We start from the raw sequence: 12739 nt of genomic DNA, 5'->3' as shown, positions 1-12739 counted from the left end.
TATTCAAACCACTTTAAGTCAGGACAGTAAGGACAGTCATAATGAAGAACTCTCCCCCCCCCCCCACAGTGCTATCAGTTTCTTTAACTACAACAGCAGTACTGAAGATGCCACGAAATAGGCACCATATTAAGTTCCCTGACTCCCACTCCGCTACAGCCCTTCTAATGCTTCAGAACTGCTCATTACTCCGTTCAACGGATATTTTCAGGAAACTCTGGACAAAAACAAGCTGTGCATCTATGCAACTATGCCTCCTAGAGACAACATAGGTGGCAACAAATTCTACTGAAATTAAGGTGGGTTCAATCTGGAAACAACTAGAAACCAGGGGCCCACACTAGATGAAATTAAAGATGGCCACCTCAATTCGCATTAAAAAAAAGTTGTAAACAGCTAGGGAAAAAAATTGTTATTGGAAGCTTTCTGACAGTTTTCTTAATTTCTTTCCTGACGCTTACCACACATTGGACACTAACTTTACAAGAGACCCAAGTACCTCTGAAGCAGTATGCTTCCACAAAGATGCAATTTCTCTTTGAAATCTCTCTGAAATCAATTAATTCTTGCATACATGTTCAGAGGGACATTACTAGCCAAAGCTGTTTATATTAGGAAAACAGCTGCACCTCCTTTCTCTCCCCGAGAAACTTCAGATCTGAACCTCAGTTCCAGTGTCAAAGACTTGAGGCACAGTCAGAGGATTCAAATAACTTTTCCCCAATACATGTTTTATTCCCCACAAAGCGAAAAGTATCAGGTCTTACGAGTGTGAAAATACTTCTACAAATTCAATGACAAAAAGTTGTATAGAAATTTAGTTCATACTTCAGTGTTTTCAATTTTAATTTCTGTCTGAGAGTCTTCTGGATTATCACCCTTAGTATTACCACTAGCACCAGACACAGATGGAGAAGGAACCATCAGAGTTTCTCCTTTAGCCTTCTCCTCAGGAGCTGTTTTCTTTTCCTGAGCAGTAACACATTCTCCTTCAGTTTTCAAGTCAGTTTTGCCTGTGATGTCTCCTGCAAAGAATAAAAATTAATAGAAAAGAGCTGGTAAGGCAGCTGACTACTGAGGTAATTTTGGGCAACTATGTTATCAAATAACACCGTGATACACGGGACAACGTAAAGTACGACTTCAGGAACTTTTCAAATAGCATCATTATTGAAAGAGCGGAAGGGTAATTCCGCTCAGGGTGGCTAAAGAATTGTCATTTTGCAATACCTGGTTTTCTATTGCTATCAGAGTTTCCATGCAACGATGTGAAGTTCAATCTTGCAACTGCCACTACTGCTAGCTTCCTTCAACATTTACTTATATTTCTGATAGCCCAATATCTACCACCTCTTTCTAGCACATAGAACCACACATCCTCAAAAAACAGACCTCCTTTGTTACAGTATCTATCCAGATACCCACTTATGCAACACTAAAGTTAGAGGCACTTCCAAAATAACCATTAGCATGAAAGCAAGCAAATTCTGTCTTCTGCACTTGTATTATTACTCTTATTATTAGGGTTAGTTGGCTGTCTGTCTCCACTTCCATACCCACTTTCAAGGGAATTTAGCAAGTATTCTTCTAAGGCTAAAACTTTCCATAAGAGACACAGCTACACTGATTCACAGTCTGCTCCAGTCGTGGCAGCACTTTCAAACATTTGCAGTGAATTAATGGTAGCTGGTCATCTTCACGATGTTTAGACTTCCCTGAGTTAGCTGAACAACAGCTCACCCCTTCTCTCCACCCGCGGCCAGTTTTCAATACTTAAACTGACAAATGACATCTGATTTACAGACTTATAATACCTGTTAATGCAGCTAGCTACTTAAAAAAAAACAAACCAGTTTTTTCATTTATATTATAGAATCATCTGGCAATCAATTGCATAAGCGTTTAATATTTCTTTTTAAAACGTATGTTATAATTGCATTAAGTATGTCTGGACCTCCTAAACATTCTAAAGGAACAAAACATATTAAAGGAAAGGTTAAACCTCTATGTTAAAAGTATATTTTAACTGATTATTATATTTCTAAACTGAACAGAAATGCATTTAATAGAAACTAATAAAATTGCGTGTTGTACTTTGCACAATATTTTAAACTCAGTATTTATTACCTGTTTCCACACACATACCTGTATTTTGAAATGCATCAGTTCCAGAACAATTAATGGTCTTGTCTTCTATTCCTAGACCTCTTCCACTTCCAGTGAATTCTGACTTTGAATAATCAAAACATTTGGATAAAGACATAGCTGTCTTTTCCAGTAAGCTGCCTATGTCATCTGCAGAATATATAAAATAACAATAATTATATTTTGCATTTGAGAAGCTGACATTGAGAAATCATCAAGGACTTATTAGAAATGCTTGTCACGTAGTCACGTATATTACAGGAATCAAAAAATGCTGAAATGATCTGACAAATGAATAAATTATTGTAATAGCTTAAACCGATGGAAGTATTATTTAGTTTTCAGACCAAATTTGTCTTTCTGAAGTTTCACAGCTTGCCTTCATATACTAATTTATCTGTAAGTGAAGTCTAATAATACACTGTTTTTCCCTGCTGTCCATATGCAGTAGCAACACGCATTTCCCAAGAAACCCAAAGACATTCTAAATTTTAGATACATATCTTTAAATTAAAGTCAAATGTATGCAATATGAGAAGGACTGCTACCAACTACTTCAAGCAAGACTTAAACACAGAAAGGCCGGGAGACATTTCTTCAAGCATTCTTTGTGTTCCTCATGCAGTAGTTAATATTCCCAAGCTGGCTCCCAAATATCAGAAATCCCCGTTCAAGAGTGTCTACTTATTTAAAATGAAAAAATAAAAGTACTTAAAATAAACTTAGGAATAATACAGTTTTAGTGCGCATTTATCTCGAAAAAGACATCCAAGCACCATTGTTTGGTATTACCATCGTATATTTTGGAGCCTTCACCTTGATATTTCTTTTGCGTTGGTCCTGAAAGGTTATCGTACAAGAAAGCACAAAGACATTTAGCATAACCAGGATTTTCAGTGACAATGTATGTCACGACTTGCTTATTTAGCAGCTAAAATGCCTTGTTACAGAACTCTTATTATAAATTGTACCACTGAAAATGGAAGTGTTTTTTTTTTTTTTTCTGCAGCATATACATGTCAATGACAACCATTCATATAAACATCATAGAATATCCGAGTTGGTAGGGACCAAGAAGGATCATCGAGTCCAACTTCTAAAGAAGCAAATGTATTCCTCACAGACTGATAAGGCAATACTGATAGTGTTACATGTAAAAACATTTGAGATACCATCAGATACAGTGATGAGGGTGACACAAAATAAGGGCATAAAAACAGAATTAGATAATCATGTAAACAGCTCCATCTATCCTCACATCTAGGCTTTTCATATCAATGTTTCTAGCTCTACTTTTTCCTTTTAACTTGTAGTCACATACTGAAAAAAAAAAGAATGACAGAAGGGTTCGGAGGTTGGACTCGATGATCTTGAGGTCTCTTCCAACCTAGAAATCTGTGATACTGTTAGATTATATGCAAAATCAGTTAAGCATACATTAGAAGAGATCAGACTTGAAGCAGTTTTCATCATCTTAGTTGTATTTCACTGCCTCTCTCTGCTATCCTTTAAAAGCAATTAACTACAATATTTTCTTAAATACTGCTTTATAACAAAGTAACAAAAAGCTTTGGAGAAACCAATCTAGCATTTTCTCTCATGCAAGCCTTACACTTTAAAGTCTCAGCAATAGCTTTCTAAAGATCAGTTTTGAAAACTACTTGTTGTTCCAGAAAGACAATTCTGTAACTTAAAGGAGAATGTTTCTCAGGAAGAACACAGCATCAACAGCACCACCAAATGCTACCTGAGTTCTATTAAAAGGAAACAGGACAAGTTGTTCTGGAGGAAGTAAGGCCAGATACATCCAGATTTTAGCTGTTAAAGAACAGAAATCTTCACCTCACGTTTGGGAGGGCTCCCGATCCTAGACAGCAATCATTAAAATGGCAAGATACTGAGGAGGTTCGACTTTTCAGAAAAAAAAAATCTGAATTCATTTAATGATTCCCAGGACCCATCTGAACCCCCAACCCAACTATGTGTCTAGCCCAAATCCAGCTTGCTGTCTCTCTCAATCTCTGATTGCTTGTGGGTGTTTTTACAAGATACAACTTCCCTCGCAGCACGAGTTTGGATGCTTACTGTCTGTCTATCCTCTGAGCACACTGCAAGCATTTGACCCATGGAACACCAGTGCAAGAGAACAACCCTAACACTTGTCTCAGATAAAAGACAAAATTAAAGTGTCTTCCTATAGAGTGTCAAAGGCTTTTGAAACACAAACATGGGAGGGGTCTTTGTTGCTAGACTATGGACAGATCAATTTCCTAATCCACCATGCAGAGCCATAAATGCTTGTGTCAGTACTAATGGAAACTGAAGAATCATAATCCACTTCATTTATTCATACTGGTGCAATGGACCTTGCCTTCTCTGGTGCTTTACATTAACATGTAACATTGCAAGGGAAATGATAGCCATCGTAAATTGGTCTGGTCCCTGTGGCAGTCTCTTATGAACTACGGGCTTGATTCTTTGCTTGGCTAGATATGAAAGTTTCCTGCTCCTTGAAAAAGCCTGACCACTAGGCTTCAGGAAAACTCACTAACACTGCCAGCACGTTTTAACGGCAGCAATTGCTGTAGCAGCAGGAGATAGGAAAGAAATGAGTTATGCATATGCTTCATACATGACTTAAAACTTCTAAGACGATCCAAGTGTTACTACACCCAACCGGCAGATGAGTTTTATGAGTTTTAAGCAAAAACGAAGCACCAAGCCGCTCAGGCTGCATTTTGGGGATGCTTACAACCTGGGACGGCAGATTGCTGGGGAAAGAACAAGTTCAGACCAGGATGAGACCCCAGGGTTCTGGATCCCACCCGCCCGTTCCACCACGCGGCTCCACGGCGGCCGCAGCCCCTCGGGGCAGGCAGAGGACCGGCTTCCCGCTGCCTTTTCCCCCGGCCCTCTCAACGCCCGCCCCGGATCCCCGGGCCTCGCCACGGCTGCGCCCGCCCTCACTGCGGCCCTGCGCGCAGGCGCAGGAGGCGGCGCTGGCGGCGCCCGTTGGGGCCGGGGCCGCTGGGCTGAGGGGCCGCGGCGGGCGGAGCGTGGTTAAGGGGAACAACGCCGACTCCTCCTCCCGTTTTGTGGAACTGAAACACGGGAGAGCACAGGAGCGGCTTACTGTTGGGTTACAGCTCAATATAATGGAAACACGGGTCAAGTTTGTGCGCTAGGGGCTTACAGTGTAATGCTTATGTAAGCAGCATTCCCTCGAGAGGCTGAGGGAAGGGTTACTCTCGCTTTCCTCAGAAAAAAAGCATGACAGAAATATGTAGTGTCTATTATCATCTCTAACTTATATACAAATGGTTATTTTGAAAAAATACTGACAGTCCTGGCGCTGAGATGTAAGGTGGAAGTTAAAATAACTTACCCATGCACATTCACCCCTCTATACCACAGCTTTCCAGATAACACTCAAGTAGACAGTTGTCACTAAATGTTACCAGCCACTTTAACATACCAGATACAAAAAAAATGTGTGGGTCTGGAAGGTAATTTCCCAAGCAAGTATGAACTAAATCCTGTGTCCAAGACTGCGCATAAGAACTGCTCTTTACCTTTCAAAATACTCAAGTGCCAAAGAGCCTGCAGACAGCACAAATAGCATCCACCTGACCAGCACCTGACCAGCTGCCTCAGCTTGCTCACTGCTCATCAAAACGAGCATGCTTCATGAACATGCTGCAGTGAGCTTCATGAGCTCACTGCTCACAAAGTTTCGAAGGCCTTCACTTTACTGACCATCAATTAGCACAGATAGATTATCAACATCAATTAGCATGCAATTAGCATGTTCAAAATAAGTATGCAACACATTATGCAAATTGCTTTTCAACAAGCCAAAGTGAAGACAATAGTTATTTTAACAAGACTAAGATTTAATTTTTAAAATTTGACATTCAATACAAATATGTCATGATAACACAAATACACCCAAAATATGCCAGTGTCTGAACTTATTTAACATGCAAAAAAATCAATTAGAACACAAAAAACAACCATAAGCTGTAATTTTACATTTATACATCAGAAGTGTCCTTTTTAGAGAAGCGTCCTTTTTAGAGAAGCTGAAATAATTAATCAATAACATCTAAATACTAATTTATACTGCTAGAACATCTGTATACTCAAAAGCCAGAATTCTATATTTGCCCACAGTCTGTAATGACAACTCTTCCACTTACTAACCCTTTGGGAGAACCAAAGGGTTCGATCTTTTTCACAACATCCATTCCATCTTTCACAAAACCAAACACCACATGTTTAAAGTCCAAGTGTTCTGCTTTTTTGAGAGTTATGAAGAACTGAGAGTTATTTGTATCCCGACCCCTATTTGCCATTGACAGCAATCCAGGACCAGTGTGCTTCACCTCAAAGTTCTCATCTTCAAATGTATCTCCATAAATTGACCGTCCACCTGTTCCATCATGGTTAGTTATATCACCTCCCTTAAAAAAAAAGGCACAGCATTTATTCAAATCCCAAAACACCAACCAATAGCACAGTTACATTCTCTTCCAAAATAGAAGAGTTTCCATTCAAAAAACACAGGTAAAACCTCATTCTTAGTTATCACAAGTACCATATTTACTTGTATATAAGGCTTTCCAGCTTCAGCAGCTTTGCTCATGGTAAAAAAGCATTACTGGGATGTTTCTCATTTATTCTGAACACAGCATTTTATCTTCCTGTTCCACACGGCAACTACTCTAAGCTGGTCATTTCCACTGTCTGCTTCCTGCTTCACTCGGCCCTTACAACTGGCAACCACAATTCTCTCTATTCTCAGTCCCTGCAGGCACGAAACTGACCACCCAAAAAAGGTCATGTTACCACTGATCAGTACTTTCCTGTTTCTGTGCAGAAAGTTTAAAGAAAAGAACAATAAAGGTCATACTTCAGATTCAGTTAATACCCAATCAAGACTGGAGAGTTTTTTACTCTGATGACAAGCCATTCGTATATTACTATCCATTTCTGAATGTGGAAAAGATTGTGCCCTGTCTTGAGGGATGTAGCGTTATGCAAAAGCACTATTGTAGCATGTAAGGAATTTGGATTATTTTACCTGTTTTAAGCCATTATACCTCATATTGAATATTTGGAAGAATTTTTGGAGTGAAGGGAAGGTATACGTGAGCAGATATCAATCTCCTAAACCTTCAGAAATTATGGAGAACTTGCTAGTGCTACTAAATGCACACAAAGATTTAACAGCAATGCTGCTCACATCGGGATTCACGAGCAATGCAGGAGGATATACTCAGTTTTCATTAAGAGTTTTTAGGACAAAGCCACTGCATGATACGAGAAATAGAAGACCTTTTTAGACTGAAATTGGAGTATCTAAAATATATGGAATATTGATTTTGCAGTGCAGGTCATCTGAAATATAAAGTGTTCTTCAAAAGGTGGAAAGTAAGTGTTCTTAGCAGGTGAGCATATGGAAGCTCCTCTCTTTGGAAAGAGACGGCTCTGAATGTTCGTTTTGGGAAGCCTTACTTTCCTTGCTGCTTCTGTTCAGCAACAGGCCCCTTGTCTGTGGGAAGAAGAAATCTCTATCTCCATTATTTCTTCTACACTAAAATGGCAGCACTAATCAACACTAAAGCATCAGGCAGCTGGCAAACACAGTTAAAGAGCATTCAGCTTAGGGCAGTACATGCTGCTTACACCATTGCTCATCTCCTTGCAGGGAAAGGAGAAGAGTATCTTGGACTCTAGATTTGTGCTGCCACCGAGCATGTGCTATCCTGTGATTTTTGTAGTGGCACTGTTAGACCAGATGGGTTTCGTTCCCTCAAGAAGTCTTCACGTTATGCCTACCTGACACACAAAGTCAGAAACTATTCTGTGAAATTTGGTGTTCTTAAATCCAAATCCTCTCTCTCCTGTGCACAGGGCCCTGAAATTTTCAGCTGTTTGAGGGACAATATTTGAAAACAGCTCCATGGTTACACGTCCTAAAGGTTTGTCATCAGCAGAAACTTCAAAATAAACAATGGGGTTGGTGTCCTTTGACAGTCCTGCTGGCAGTCCCTTCTTCAGTTTTGACAAGCTTTGCTGGCAGTCTTCAAATATCTTCTTGAAAGTAGCAGCCATTTCTTGACTTTTAAACCTCACTGCAAGTTGTTCTACTTTTATTTCTCCATCTGAAAATAAATCCAAGAACAGGTTTCTTTAGCTCTAATTCCAAATAGTCAGATACAAGTAGCTTTTGTTTGGTATAGTCTCCTCAGAAAAAAGCCACACAAAGATCTTTTAAAAAAGTGAAAAAAACACCAAAACAACCCACCTGCATAATCCGTGGCTGTCCAAATTAAAGCATTGTTTGATGTATCTGAAGGTACTAAATTCATTTCTTTGGTGATAACATGGTTTGCACACACTTTAAGAACTTGTTCCCTTCTCATTAGGACTCTGTAACATTTCTTCTGTGTATGGAAGAGGATCTTTATCTCTCCAACACCACGCTCCTTCCACTGAGTAGCATCTCTATCCCATCTATAAAGTTTGGCTCTCTCTTTGAAAAGAATTTCTTCATCTTCTTCTCCTGATTTTACTTCCACCTAGAACACAGCACAGTAGAGTACCTATGATTTCCCAGAACTGCTGCCACCAGCAGGATTACATCTTACACACTTATTATGATTCTGACATATTACAATGGGAAATTATTCCATGTTTTCCTTTCTTGAATGGTTTTGTGCCAACAGCTCTACAGACCTTCATCATACACTGAAATAAAACGCCTGAGCTTTTCAGAATTTAGGAGCCCAATGAGCCCCAGTGTTTGAAATGAATTCTAGCACTGCAACACTACTTCCCTGTGCTGCACGAGGTTTTACCTTTTGTGTGCATTTTTCTTTTTTAAGAAAGCTACCAATTGTTCTGGCATGTTCCCCCGGAAAATTTCATATGTGCCGACTGATGTGCACACTGAGAAGTGAGAATATAGTGCTATTAGCATTCCAGGTGTTACCTTTTCAAGATTGTTAAAGAACTTAACATTTGCATCTGAACAGAATAAATATCAACTGTGAATAGTAAATTGAGGGCTGACAGCTGTATCTCCTTGTCACTTTATGTATGCATATTACCTGTCTCTAACATTCTTTAGTTAAGACATCTTCCAAAGATATGGAAGACTTGAGAGAACTGGAGAAATAAGTGACAGAGAAGCTTTTCTGAAGGGAGAAGTGACATTGAAGGAGAAATGAAACATCAAGTAAGGCAAGAAAGAAAACAACAAGAGTCCTAATATAACAAACAGATGAGGAAAGGCACACAATTTTTTTTAAGAAGGAAGGAAGGCACGTTACAAACTACGTCAGATTAGCTGTTCAAATTATAGGATACTAAATATTGTTTATTTGTGCTGTGGCAGTCTTCTTTAATAATTACACCGATCTGGAATTAAATTTTATTCTTTATAGAAAGACAAGCTATAACCATCTCGAACTTTTTACATCTTGTTATACACACTAAGGCTAAATACCAAATCCAGACACAAGCAACTGCATTAAGCCTCAAGAAGTTACAGAAGGCTACCTTAAGTTAAGCTTTACTGAAGTTTAAGGCTTTACTTCTTGAAAAACTATTTCTTTTTGAATTAAAAATAGTTTCCTTAGCCTTGTGCAGTTAATTGTGCTAGACCTTTAATGCTCAGTGATTCTAGAAGCCTCTCACCTAGCTTAGAGCAAAAATTTCAAATTGGGTGGCTTTCAGAGAACTGAATCTACAAGTCATCAATAAAAAATCCTAACTGAGTTGCATTAGCAGTGACAATTGTTCAAGCCCCCCCAACACACCTTGTTTTTCAAATATGCTATAATAAATCAAATTTACCTTTTAGAAGTTACTTGTACAAATTTTCATGATCTACACTGAGTCAAGATATAATAACCTGAAATTCTGTATCATTAACTGATGCACCAGATACTTTCCCCCAGCGAGAAGTTGTACCACCAGAATTTCAAACAGCAGGAGATTCTACACAGGCAGCACAAGAAAAAAGGACCGAAGCACAACAGACAGAAAGCATAAGAAGTCAAGGAAAGCATTTATAAAAATTTTCTTTGTTAGCAGATATGCTTATCTTAATGTTCTTTTATATTCTGGAAGTTTCTTTACCTCTGGTAAGGAAACAATGGGCTCAAAGTGGATATCATCATTATGTACGACTTCATCACCGCTATCATCTTCATCTGCTTTGCTGGTTGTCTATGCTCCAAATACGGTTGCTCCAGTATTTGCCCACTTGAAATCTTTATCTACAGTTAAGAGACTTGCATTTTAAACATTTTGCTGAGAAGTAAAGTTACACAAATTTACGTAACTTGACAATATGCGGAAGCTTGGTGCACAAAGGTATTTTGTATGAAGCAGAAGTCCTGTTCAGTATCTGTCTCAGATGCTTAACTCACCTTTTGACCCAAAAGCAAAGTCTCCAGAGTTTCTGGAAGCCAGATCTGCAAATGACAATTCTGAGGTATTGCTGAATCCAAATGAGATGGTTTTGTCTTCTATCAAACAAGATGGGAAAGTCAAATGCTTTTCTAATCCTTTAGGGAAAACATTTCCAATGTCATGTAGTCAACAAGAATAAACTGGAGAAGTCTCTACAATATTCTTCCCTTCCCATAAATTTAAAGTTTACTGTCATTCTGAGAAGTGATGTGCAATTATATTTAAAAAGAAGAGATCTCAAGACCTAGTTCAGTTCAGCATGCCACTTCTGTGCAGATCCACAGAGCTTTAATAAGTACTCACATGGCATTTAACAATAAACCAACAGCATTGCTCTGGAGCAGTCTCATTTGACCATATAAGAATTTGAAACACTGAAATACTTTCATTCCCCTTCATGTTTTCACTAGATTGGTACTCACGCTTCAAATTCAATATCGGTACTACATCTGTTCAATGCAACAGCTAGATTAGATAAACTGTTCTACAGGAAAAGCATACTTAAGCTCCTAAAAAGACAACAATATACGTACCCCTGACTTTACCTTGTGTTGACTCTGAAGAATCTGAATTACTTTCTTTTTTAGTTGTCAGGTTTACAGGTTTGTCATCACCTACTGATAAAGCCTGCAATACATTAACATTACCTGTGCTGGAATCTGGCTCTTCAGCTGACCGCACGTGCGCTATAGCCTCATCAGCTGATTCAGTTGGTTCTCCTTTAGTTGTAGGCACTATATCAGTAGAACTGGTGACGTCATTCTCCTGAGATTAATAAGGAGTAAAGCAATAAAAAAAATAAGCAAGAAGGAGCCTAATATTCAAACCACTTTAAGTCAGGACAGTAAGGACAGTCATAATGAAGAACTTCCCCCCCCCCCCACAGTGCTATCAGTTTCTTTAACTACAACAGCAGTACTGAAGACGCCACGAAATAGGCACCATATTAAGTTCCCTGACTCCCACTCCGCTACAGCCCTTCTAATGCTTCAGAACTGCTCATTACTCCGTTCAACGGATATTTTCAGGAAACTCTGGACAAAAACAAGCTGTGCATCTATGCAACTATGCCTCCTAGAGACAACATAGGTGGCAACAAATTCTACTGAAATTAAGGTGGGTTCAATCTGGAAACAACTAGAAACCAGGGGCCCACACTAGATGAAATTAAAGATGGCCACCTCAATTCGCATTAAAAAAAAGTTGTAAACAGCTAGGGAAAAAAATTGTTATTGGAAGCTTTCTGACAGTTTTCTTAATTTCTTTCCTGACGCTTACCACACATTGGACACTAACTTTACAAGAGACCCAAGTACCTCTGAAGCAGTATGCTTCCACAAAGATGCAATTTCTCTTTGAAATCTCTCTGAAATCAATTAATTCTTGCATACATGTTCAGAGGGACATTACTAGCCAAAGCTGTTTATATTAGGAAAACAGCTGCACCTCCTTTCTCTCCCCGAGAAACTTCAGATCTGAACCTCAGTTCCAGTGTCAAAGACTTGAGGCACAGTCAGAGGATTCAAATAACTTTTCCCCAATACATGTTTTATTCCCCACAAAGCGAAAAGTATCAGGTCTTACGAGTGTGAAAATACTTCTACAAATTCAATGACAAAAAGTTGTATAGAGATTTAGTTCATACTTTAGCGTTTTCAGCAGTAACACATTCTCCTTCAGTTTTCAAGTCAGTTTTGCCTGTGATGTCTCCTGCAAAGAATAAAAATTAATAGAAAAGAGCTGGTAAGGCAGCTGACTACTGAGGTAATTTTGGGCAACTATGTTATCAAATAACACCGTGATACACGGGACAACGTAAAGTACGACTTCAGGAACTTTTCAAATAGCATCATTATTGAAAGAGCGGAAGGGTAATTCCGCTCAGGGTGGCTAAAGAATTGTCATTTTGCAATACCTGGTTTTCTATTGCTATCAGAGAGTTTCCAAGCAACAATGTGAAGTTCAATCTTGCAACTGCCACTACTGCTAGCTTCCTTCAACATTTACTTATATTTCTGATAGCCCAATATCTACCACCTCTTTCTAGCACATAGAACCACACATCCTCAAAAAACAGACCTCCTTTGTTACAGTATCTATCCAGATACCC

At 38.9% G+C, this 12739-nt stretch overlaps 2 protein-coding genes across 5 annotated transcripts in view; both read right to left on the bottom strand.

Annotated features, from left to right (window-relative positions):
• Positions 1 to 3055, bottom strand: part of CCDC138 (coiled-coil domain containing 138) — a 55026-nt gene extending 51971 nt beyond the window's left edge. Inside the window, exons 1-3 of the mRNA XM_080573412.1 lie at positions 2938 to 3055; positions 2146 to 2295; positions 829 to 1025 (exon numbers count right to left, since the gene is read on the bottom strand). Of these exons, the coding sequence (XP_080429538.1) occupies positions 829 to 1025; positions 2146 to 2263 (315 nt within the window). The 5' untranslated portion in view covers positions 2264 to 2295; positions 2938 to 3055. The remainder of the gene's footprint in view (positions 1 to 828; positions 1026 to 2145; positions 2296 to 2937) is intronic.
• A 2962-nt stretch (positions 3056 to 6017) lies between these two features.
• Positions 6018 to 12739, bottom strand: part of LOC308185370 (E3 SUMO-protein ligase RanBP2-like) — a 30607-nt gene continuing 23885 nt past the window's right edge. The window contains exons 23-29 of one of the 4 annotated variants that reach the window (XM_080573359.1): positions 12275 to 12339; positions 11277 to 11394; positions 10587 to 10724; positions 10294 to 10433; positions 8456 to 8729; positions 7987 to 8312; positions 6018 to 6608 (exon numbers count right to left, since the gene is read on the bottom strand). In XM_080573359.1, the coding sequence (XP_080429485.1) occupies positions 10384 to 10433; positions 10587 to 10724; positions 11277 to 11394; positions 12275 to 12339 (371 nt within the window). In that variant the 3' untranslated portion in view covers positions 6018 to 6608; positions 7987 to 8312; positions 8456 to 8729; positions 10294 to 10383. Of the gene's footprint in view, positions 8313 to 8455; positions 8730 to 10293; positions 10434 to 10586; positions 10725 to 11276; positions 11395 to 12274; positions 12340 to 12739 lie in introns of all 4 variants that reach the window. The other 3 variants (XM_080573361.1, XM_080573358.1, XM_080573360.1) reach the window with 3 other exon arrangements.

This window comes from Anser brachyrhynchus (genome assembly GCF_964034855.1).
Source record: "Anser brachyrhynchus genome assembly, chromosome: 1".
In the NCBI taxonomy this organism is placed as follows: Eukaryota; Metazoa; Chordata; class Aves; order Anseriformes; family Anatidae; genus Anser; species Anser brachyrhynchus.
Note: the sequence above shows the minus strand (reverse complement) of the source record. Positions and strands in the feature narration are given on the sequence as shown.